The sequence below is a fragment of the Phoenix dactylifera genome, unplaced genomic scaffold (genome assembly GCF_009389715.1).
Source record: "Phoenix dactylifera cultivar Barhee BC4 unplaced genomic scaffold, palm_55x_up_171113_PBpolish2nd_filt_p 000694F, whole genome shotgun sequence".
NCBI classification, from domain to species: domain Eukaryota; kingdom Viridiplantae; phylum Streptophyta; class Magnoliopsida; order Arecales; family Arecaceae; genus Phoenix; species Phoenix dactylifera.
Genome location: NW_024068077.1, coordinates 15,186 through 25,456, shown reverse-complemented (window position 1 = coordinate 25,456; position 10,271 = coordinate 15,186). Strand labels below are relative to the sequence as shown.

Below are 10,271 nucleotides of genomic sequence, written 5' to 3'. Positions count from 1 at the left end.
TATCCTCTGTAGTCAATAAATGAAATTTAGTGCTTGAATCCTTGAATAAAAAGTATATGTTAAATTAAACTTACCGGACGAGGAATCACGAAGCCTGCAAAGAGATCACATATAAAAGAAAATGCGGTGGATACTATTGCAGCGATGTCTGAATTGGGTGTCAGTGCCACTGCCATCATCGTATGTAAAGTAAACGAATGTGAAGAACATGAAGAATATGCAGGACAGCAGGCTCACCTTCCACCCGATGGTCAGACCCATCTCGCAGAGAGTGGATCATGCTTCGCTGTCTCCAAATAACCGTCATCCGGTGAAAGAACCTAGTGTTGCGATCATCCTCACATACCCACTGCACACGAGATTTCTGTCACCAGAAAATCTCATGCTGCTGTAGCAACGAGTGGGGAGTCGCTAATAGCCCCCAGAAGTCGACCATATCGTCCACCGGGAGCACACCTCCTAGGTCTTCCTTCCTTTGCAACTCAGCAATAGCAGACTCTACCCCCTCCAGTCTCCGAAAGATATTGCCCACTACCTCGCGGTTCCAACGGCGAAACCGTCTTTTGGTCAATTCTAATTTAAGCGAGACCCGCTGCATAGCATCCCCACGCACCAGAAGGCGCCACGCGTTGCGGACAATATCCCAAGATTGGGGGTACGATAGCCAGACCTTCTCAAAATGGAAGGGGCTGTGATGTCTAGGTCCAGATGAAGTGGACAGCAGCAAAGGACAGTGGTCCGATGCAATCCGAGGTAAATGACTAACATGACAGGTAGAGAATCGTAAGATCCAATCTGGGGATGCAAAAGCCCTATCTAATCGCTCCCAAACCCTAGCACTGCCATATTGGTTATTATACCAGGTAAACTGTGGTCCGGAGAAACCTAAATCTACTAGGCCATTCCGCGATACAAAATCACGAAACTCCCTCGAAGTAGAAGCTTTTTCACTACAGCATATCCTGCTGGAGCTTTTTCGCTAGGCCATTCCGTGATACAAAATCATGCTTTTTCACTACAGCATATCCTGCTGGAGCTTTTTTGCTACAGCAGGATATGCAATAGATTTTGATGCTTTTCTCCAATCAGCATTCCTTAATTGGTTCTGCTCTTGAGTAAGAGCTCTGGGGAATGTTGCAAATGATCTTGATACGAGGGATAGAAAGTCCAACTCAGGGTTGAAAACTAGGAAAGAGCGGAAGAGCGGAACAGTGAGGGGTATTTTTGTCTCTTGGAAAATAGTTAAATAGCGAAACATTGCTGCCGGAGTCATTGTTATAAAATTGGTCAAGAGGAACTAAAAGTTAGAGTCCAGTCCAAGGATGGACCAACCATTAATTTCTCCTTAAAAAAAATAGCAAAAATTAATTCTTCATCTTCTCGACGATAACGCTATAACAAAATTTTTCGTTTTTTGGGCCCTAATAACCATTTCAATATTCTAAAATTCCACAGATATACCCATGACTCCCACCAAAACGTTACAACCATATTGAGTAAATCGCGAGTGATTGCAATTAATCCCTTTCTATTAATATAATTAATCATAGCAGCATTGTCACGATCTTACACGCATACCCCAAATTTGTTATTTATGCAAATCAATATGTTTATTGAAATCGTTTCTTTATTCTTCTCAATATCCTGGGTGATCGCAAATATTGAAATTGATTCTCTTCTTCTCCATTTAGTTCTATGTCTTTATAAAATGTGAACCGAAAACAGTCCCAATTTTTTATCTATTAATATGTAAAAAGAGTCCGTAAAGAAAAATCCTCCCCACTCTATATTATCATTCTCTTCATAGCAAATATTGAAATAGCATTCTGCAGCATCTCTTCATCCCTCCCAGCTCTTTCAGCTGTCATGGCTTCAAAGAATACAAGTAGCTAGATTTTCATGGTTGTTTGTTCTTATGGTAGCAAAACTCATATTATTTCTATCTCCAAGGACACAAATTCCGATCAAATTTCCAACAAAATAGTAAAAGGATGAAGACATTCATCTGCTATAGTAGCAAAATAGGGCAAGCTTTGCATGATCTCCATAGTATTTTGGACTGAAATGATCTCCAACAAGGATGAAACATAGTTGAAGGTAAGCAGTATTTGAATTCTATTTGATAAAGAATTTCAAGTGTTTTAAGTAAGGGGGATGTGGATAAGAATAGGCTAAACACCTTCCAGCTCGGGACAGAAATTTGCAATTTATATAAATTTGTGACTTAAAAAAATTATTCCTATTTTGTTTACCGTCCTTGCATCAACATGGGAATTAGGAACTGTGAACAATAGTTTTTTACTTAGGGATCTAACATAATTTTCCTAAACTTATCCCGTAGGAAGAATATATGATTTGGGATACACAGCCAACTTGATATTGCTTGTATTTTCTGTTTCTCTTTTCAAAGCCCAAGAAGGATGATGTACTCTGGTCTGGCACCAGAAAAACGGCAATGGTGCTAAACTGGCCCTAAATAATTAAATTATCTTATCAATTTATTCGAGAGTAAAATTTCATGTTGGAGTTTCTCGACGAACAACAATTTAGGCCCCATTTGACAAAACTTTTGATGGGCTAAAAAGCACTTTTGATCTGTCCTTCATATTTCAACAATCTCCTTTACCAACTTTTGGACTTGTTTAGGTTCCTCCCATTGATATTTGCTTCTTGCATGGTCATAGTATCATCTGTCACTTTCAATAGAATTGGGGTTTCCTCATATGATTTTCTTTATTTTTGCATTCATGTTATGTGACGGAAGTGCTGTAAGGTGTCCATATTTTGAATTTATTTGGAAATTATCTTATCTTTTTCTGTAAAAACACATTGAAGTGAGCATTTTGGAATTCCACCAGACCATTTTTCAGTTCTCATTTTAGCACGTACAGACATCTGTACAAACACATTTAGAGAAAGTCTGAAAAAAAACTGTGGCAGACAAATGGCAAAAAATACAAAGCTACAGGAAAAATTGAGAGTCGTTCTGTTCGAGTTTTTTACTTCTTTGCCGATCAAGTCTTACAAGTATTTATCTAAATGTTTTTCAAAACAAGCGACTCCAGTCTGCATGACATGGTAGGCTAATCTGAATGTATTTGTCCAAAACATCATGGTCGATTGTAGGATAACCTTCTTCATCTTTTCTGAAAATTAAACATTTTTATTGAGATCCCGAATAGGAAAGCAAATAGCACGGAGAATGCGACAACCACTGCTGCTACCACTCCCAAAAAGCTGTGTCTGAATCCAAAGTAGCTTTCGACAAAATCATCAACAGCCACACCGATGTCGAGCTTATCCTGTACATCTCCAAACTGAGAAGCAACCAAACCATACAAGGTCCATGAAACAGGGCATGCCCAATAATACCATCTCCACCAAACAGGAATCCTCTGTGAAATGAAGAAGCTGCTTCAGTGGATATAATTTCGCAAAAGATCTTGCAAGAATCAAGGCCCCAGAGTTGGAACTTACAGGTCGTGGAATAATAAACCCAGAGAAAAGATTCCATAGTACGTAGAAGGCAGAGGAAACTATTGCGGCAATGTTGTGGTTGGGTGTCAAGCCTACTGCCATCATTCCGTAAAATGTGAAGTAAAGTAATGTGAAGTACATGAAGAACACATACCAGAAGAACTTAGCTGCAGTCCATTCAAACCCAATCATTGCATATACTATGACAGCATATATCAAAGTCTGGATGAAGATGTATGGAATTTCGATTGCAACCTTCAAATCAGACATGGTGGTCAGCGACAAATATGAAAATATTCAACTCAGGTTTTAGAACCTCTAGATCAAGAAGCTCGAAAGGAGGATAGACAAGGTGAAGTAAGAGTACTTACTTGTCCAAATGCATATGGCAAGGCTGAATACATTCCGGCTGCTCTCTCTCTATAGAATACAGTTCGTTCAACAGCCACAACTGGCTGAACAGATGAACCATTCTGTACTCCAATGAACAGAACAGCAGCATACATGGAGCCCATTGCATTAAACAAATCCTGTTGCGTACTCCTGTAACATCAAATGTTATATGTGCACTGAAATCATTCTGGACCAAAAAAATAGAAGAGTGAAAAGCTTACGGGGAGAAAGGTTGACTGAAAATGTACCTTTTGGTGCCAAGGTTCCAGAAAATAGTCCCGAATAGTAAGGCTATAGTTGTCGTGAAGACAAGCCTTACTGCAGTGTATGAAGGATTTCTCCAATATGACGAGTGCTGTTTCCATAGGTTGGCCATACATTGTGTGAAGAAGGACTGCGAATACCGAGTTGGGAAGTAAAGATCACTTGAACCAGGAGATGGTGTACTCAGTTCCTTTATCAAATTCTTGTTCCTCCTGAAATGAAATATGCAAGTATGAATAAGGACAAGCTGGCTGCTCAATTAGGCAAAAAGCTAAAGCGAAAGTTACTGACTGATGCAGTTTGGAATTTTTGTATACTTCACGGAAATTAACCCCTAGCATCTCTTCTTGAACCAATGTAGTCATTTCCAGCATCCATGTGGCAGGATTATAGCCATCTTTTATCTTACTGACACCTTCAATTCCCTTGATAAATAAACCAAAAGATATTGTTGGTTGTTTTGTGGAGCTGAATCTTAAAAAGAAGTAAGCTTTCCTTTGTGTGTCACCTCAAAATAATTAATAAGATGACAAGAATGTTGCCCCAGTGGGCCTACATATATCTCTTCTCCTCCCTGCTTCATCAAGAATAGCTGCAAGCAAATATAAGATATATCAAAAGTTATGCCTCGTTGTACTTCAAATGCACCAACACAAATAAAAAGCTAATTAATCTTAACATTCCCCCACCTCATCAAAGGCTTCAAATATGTCGATGCTAGGTTGGTGAATGGTGCACACAACTGTCCTCCCAGTGTCCACCGTGTTCCTCACAGTCCTCATAACAATTGCTGCAGCCCGTGCATCAAGTCCGGTGGTTGGTTCGTCCATAAAAATTATAGAAGGATTAGCAACAAGCTCCACAGCAATCGTCAGCCTCTTCCGTTGCTCAGTCGATAGCCCATTAACTCCAGGTAATCCAACCAGTGCATCTCTTAATGGTGTCAGCTCTACGAGCTCCATGACCTCTTCAATGAACATCTGTGGATAATAGTTGTATTGGTCATTAATTCTATGCATGGACAGACAAAGGAATTGTAAGGATTAGGTCGACATCCATTTAACCAACCTTTTTTGTTGTAGAATAAACCTCAGCAGGCAATCGTAGCCATGCAGAGAATACAAGAGACTCGTAGACTGTCACCTGTGGAGAGTGGATATCATTTTGTTCACAGTATCCTGATTCACGAGCGAATGTTTTTTGCTTCTTCGGGTAGCCGGCTATGGTAATGTTTCCCTCTATATATCCACCTGTTTTTCTTCCAGCCAACACATCCATCAGTGTTGTCTTACCGGCTCCACTAACACCCATTAGAGCTGTGAGCACTCCTGGCCTGAAAGACCCGCTCACCCCCTTCAGGAGTTCCAATCGGTCTTCTGTCGCACCTCCTGCTTTCATTTCCTACAAGTTTGCCGAAAATTTTCAATTTTTTTTTTGTCAGGATTTAGGTATATCACCATGATAGTTACTCGAAGGTTCGGTATATGTATTGCCTATGGTATTACCTGTGGCATGTCCACGTAGTATCTTATATTTTCAAAGGTCATAGAAAGTGGTACAAATGGAAGGACCATTCCTTTCTTGTTCTGATTTGAATTAAGAACTTCATTTCTGGATCTTGATGAGGTCCTGCTCCTCCTAATCTTATCGGCAGTTTCTGCACAGCATGAAAATTACAATTGACGAAGCCTGCTGCGAGGAAATTAGCTTATGTCAAACCCATTTACTAGACTTACTTTTGGATGTGGATGATGGTTCTAATACTTCACCAGTTAAATTTGCATGCTTTTCTTTTAATGTCTCTTCAGGTATCCCTGGTTGAGCTTTCCCAAATGCTGCGGACATTAGACGATGCTCAGAATAGAGTTCTCATACTTATAACTTCAGCATGTAGCTTGTAAGATTTTTTTTTTCCACAACATGTTATCATGTGATTTATACTCACGTTTGATGTAGGTGAGAACCACAGTGCAAAGAGCATTGAATAGAAACATGTATCCAACCAAGGCACCAAAACCAATCCAGTACCATTTTGCCTCAGGAAAGATCCCACGAGACTTTAAGATGGTAACTCCTAGTGACTCTTTTGATTCAGGAAGAATCTGCAATAACATCGAACACAGATATCAGATATTCTTTCCTCAAATCATGCATTTTCCTTCTCCTATCAAGGAGAGATGTCCTTACATGGCTCCAACTTTTTCCTAAAAATTCATTCACCGATATTGCATTCTGTGCGTACATCATGGGCGAGATCCAATAACCCCATATCCACCATTTCTCCACATTCTCTATCAAAAGAATAGAGATAGCATTATAGTAAGCAAACCATTATTGCAGGCAACTGAGACCAGAACTAGATAACGAACATTCGGGACAAGGCATATGACCTAAAGAAGAAATCAAGTGATAGGAACATAATTACCTCTCGACAGGATGAACCCACCAAGAAGCATAAGAACAAGCACCGCAAAGGCTCCAAAGGTATTTGCAACGATCATATTCCTACTCAGTGCGGCAATGAACCGGAAAAGTCCCGATGCCATTTGATTGATCGCTAAGAGCAGTAAATACTGCTTAAACAGCCTGTTAAGGAGACAAGTACACAGTCATTTTGAAGGTCATGGAATGTAAGGATTGAGCTACAAGGTCCCAAGAAACTGAGAGTCATTTCTTTTAATGGAAGACAGACAGAACCAGAGTCAACCATATTACCTTCCTACATTTGGATCGAAGCCGATAACATAGTAAGTTGCGAACACCCAGATTCCAACTTCTATAAATGTAATCGGAATCTTCAAAATCCATGTTGGAAGTGTATAAGACCATGCAGGATAAAAGAGCAAATCTCTTTGCCTGAAGAAGACAGGAAGCTTCAGAATGGTCATAGCAAGCTCCGCGAACCCATTAAACATGATCGTGACTAATCCATAAAAAAGTGCGCCCAAATAGATTCCCCCATCAGCTACCGAGCCATGATGCATCTCCGTGCGCAGGAACGTTGTCATTGTGATGAGGGCCATGATTACCACCTGAAATTTCAAATTTACGAGATTTTAAAGATAGGGTTCTTATTTGTTGAGTCTGAGCCAATCGCCACGAGTCCAAGTCGCTCACCCGAGTTGCTTGGAAGACGTAGACAAATGAATTTCGCTTCATCAGTAATAGTTCTCTTGCAAGGTTGGCTTTCAAAAGCTCCATCTTGCAAGCGCCATATTGTGATGTTGTTAGGGCAGCAGGGTGGCTCTTGCTCTTGTCATAGGGGATGGAAAGCTCATTTCCTATAGCCCGACCAACATGGAAAGACTGAAAGGCCTCTGCAAATTCCCTGACAGGCACATACCGGTAATGTTCCTCAGGGCGTGCCCAATACTGCTGCTGGTCTTTCCTCGACGTCACCTTCGCACCCAAAAAAGATACTAACTATAATCCTTGTGATGGTGAAACAAGAGTGCAGAGTATGCATTGATCTCATGGTTGGATGAATTAATTCATTTTCCTGGTTAACCTACCTCCTGTAAGAAGTCTGCAACACCCTTCCTTTCCGGGCATTTGAAGCCCATGGACTCGAAGAACTCGAGCACATGTTCACGGGGACCTTGATACACAATTTGTCCATCAGAGAGAAGAATAATGTCGTCGAAAAGTTCGTATGTCTCCGGAGCAGGCTGGAGCAAGGAAATAAGAGCTGTCCCGCTAAGAGTGTGAGTGGACTGCCTGAGTGAGTTGACTATCTGGAAAGTTGTGGAGCTGTCCAGACCAGTTGATATCTCATCCATGAACAGAGCTCTTGCAGGTCCGACAAGCATCTCGCCTATACCAATCCATTTAATTTTGGAGATACAAGAAGGGCACATGTATTCTATGAAGCCTCATACAGAAAATTTTTTGAACTTAGATGTTCGTATTATCGATCGCTATACCTGTCGTGACACGCTTCCTTTGGCCACCAGAGATACCTCTCCGCATTTCATCTCCCACCATAGTGTCAGCACAGATTTCCAATCCTAAGATCTGCATAATATAAAGAAAATATTCATTTCATTCTATCAGCATTCCTTTGTATATAATTGAAATGCGGAGAATGTACCTTCAACATATAGTCTGTGACAACAGAGGTTTCTTGTCCGCCGGTGGTAGCTGCCTGCATGAGTGAAAAGCAAGGAAAATTTCAGATTGGAGCTGGCTGCGGTTGAGGATTTTAGAAGAGGAATTCTATCTAAAATTTTGTGTCTTGCCTTCATGAAAACGTCGATATCAGGATCTGGCATGATATTAGCTTCCTTCTCCCTTCTTGATAGCTCGGCTAACATTTCTGTATGGTGTCAAATGGAGATGATTTATTTGCGGTCACACACACACACACACACACAAAAGAACAAATCAGTGGACTAATTCTGTGCTTTAATTTTGATGAGGTGATTCTTACCGTAACGAGCTCCTACTCCCTGACACCTTGCAGAGAAAGCTAAGGTTTCACGAACTGTCATCTCACCTATATGAAGATCATGTTGACCGATATAAGCAGCTGTTCTTTGAGGAACAAACTCATCCATTCCATGACCATTGTAAGTTACTCTCCCTGAAACCTGTTTACTTTTGCATGGATAGTAAGCAAAATTGCAACTTTTATGCTAGTTCCAAATTATCAAAGAGGAGGATGGGGGATTTATGTTTTGAAACTAAAGAAAATGGATGGAAAATGGATGATTTTGACCTTCAGATCCGAATCCAGCTTTCCAGCTAAGGCCAACAACAATGTGGTCTTTCCTGAGCCCGGGGGACCTAAGAGCAAAGTCATCCTGAAATGTTGAAGAAAAAGACAGAGAGAACAATGCATCTCACTTTCATATGAGTCAAAAAAAAGAAAAAGAAAAAAGCTCTCTTACCTGCGAGGCTTGATGATTCCACTGGCATCATGAAGGATCGGCAATGATCTCTTCCTGCTTGGTAATATGTGGAATTTATTGGCAAGAGCCTGGTTCAGAAGGATACCAAACGCAGAAGGAAGTTATGAGCACAGTGGTATTCCGTACTGCTGTTTTGACGGGAACACTTGAGATTTGCATTGTACCTCGAGTACGTTTATGGTGGAATTCCAGATCGTCGGCAATCCTCTGTTGCCCACATGAATCTCTGCTTGGATGTTGAGGTTCTCATAACGCACCTCAATGGTAGGAAGTTCAATTCCAACTCTGGAAAAGAAGAGTAAGAAGCAGGATTAGCAGCCTTTTGGGGATCCAGCTGATGCGAAACATAAGGCTACCGAGTTCTCACCTGTCGATGCGATCCCTTAGCTTCAACAAGAACTTTTCGTTGTCCTTCTCTGCAACTCTAACGAGTCTCTCCAGCAATGTCTTCCTCTCCTGCACCCCAAGGCTCTGGATGTCGATTTCTTTGTGCTCTCCCTCGGTTAGAGTCAGTATGCCCCTCCTCAGTCGGTCGTAGGTCGGCAGTTTCTCGAGAGCAGCCCACTTCAGGGCCGCCTCATCATCTTCTTCCTGCGAAGACCGTGAAAAGATGTCGTCTCGGCTCCTCCAAATCGAATTGTTCCGCCGCAAACTCCCGGCTCTGAATGCATCACCGGCATCCAGTGAAGCCATCTCCTTCCAGCCAGCCAGAAAAGAAAAACCGAGACCTGAAGAAAGAATGAAAGAGAAGAGCTTCTAAATGGATGGGAGGGATTTCATAATTTCCAGATTGATGGGATTGATAAGTGATGAACATCAATATACAACTGGTTGTCGTGCAAAGATACCAAAATATTTGAAGAAACACGTCGAGCTTTAATTTTCTCCTGTCTCTTTTTAGTATCATGCCATATATTACTCTGAAAGCACAAATGGACCGGGCCTCTTTTAAGCAATCTGTGACCAACACTTAATTGTGCCTATATAAATTCTTTGCTTCTTTGAGTTCGGAGCAGCCATCATTCTTTCCAGATTGATGGGATAAATAAGTGATCAGCAATATACAACTGGCTGTCATACGAAAATGTAAAGATATCAACATATTTGAAGAAACACGTCGAGATTTTCTCCTGTCATTCTTATAGTATCATGCCATAATAATGAAATATTCATCGCATACTATAATAGTATATTTCATACCAGCCCGTCTTGATCTTCTAGAAAGGC

At 41.0% G+C, this 10,271-nt stretch overlaps 1 protein-coding gene across 6 annotated transcripts; it reads right to left on the bottom strand.

The window, feature by feature from the left end:
• Positions 1-2,924: 2,924 nt before the first annotated feature.
• Positions 2,925-9,772, bottom strand: LOC120106930 (ABC transporter G family member 36-like). 6 transcript variants are annotated; one of them, XM_039120027.1, is made up of 24 exons: positions 9,412-9,772; positions 9,209-9,329; positions 9,024-9,112; positions 8,852-8,936; positions 8,564-8,723; positions 8,373-8,449; positions 8,225-8,278; positions 8,058-8,148; positions 7,647-7,948; positions 7,252-7,533; positions 6,850-7,166; positions 6,560-6,720; positions 6,322-6,425; positions 6,080-6,236; positions 5,854-5,969; positions 5,640-5,777; positions 5,203-5,535; positions 4,824-5,114; positions 4,643-4,726; positions 4,426-4,559; positions 4,119-4,346; positions 3,849-4,020; positions 3,478-3,732; positions 2,925-3,395 (listed from the first exon to the last, which is right to left on the bottom strand). In XM_039120027.1, the coding sequence occupies exons 1-24, from the start codon at positions 9,735-9,737 to the stop codon at positions 3,138-3,140; spliced, it is 4,335 nt and encodes a 1,444-aa protein (XP_038975955.1). In that variant the 5' UTR covers positions 9,738-9,772; the 3' UTR covers positions 2,925-3,137. The 6 variants fall into 6 exon arrangements, with proteins under 6 accessions (XP_038975955.1, XP_038975954.1, XP_038975957.1 ...); XM_039120026.1 differs by having other exon boundaries at positions 5,640-5,791; positions 5,862-5,969; XM_039120029.1 differs by having other exon boundaries at positions 5,640-5,769; positions 5,867-5,969.
• Between the last annotated feature and the right edge of the window lie 499 nt (positions 9,773-10,271).

Coding starts and splice junctions, on each gene's coding strand:
- LOC120106930 (XM_039120026.1), bottom strand. CDS start 9,737: ATGGCTTCACTGGATGCCGGTGATGCATTCAGAGCCGGGAGTTTGCGG. Junction 8,937..9,023: donor GGAATCATCAAGCCTCGCAG/GTAAGAGAGCTT, acceptor TCAACATTTCAG/GATGACTTTGCTCTTAGGTC. Junction 7,167..7,251: donor ACGTCTTCCAAGCAACTCGG/GTGAGCGACTTG, acceptor TTGAAATTTCAG/GTGGTAATCATGGCCCTCAT.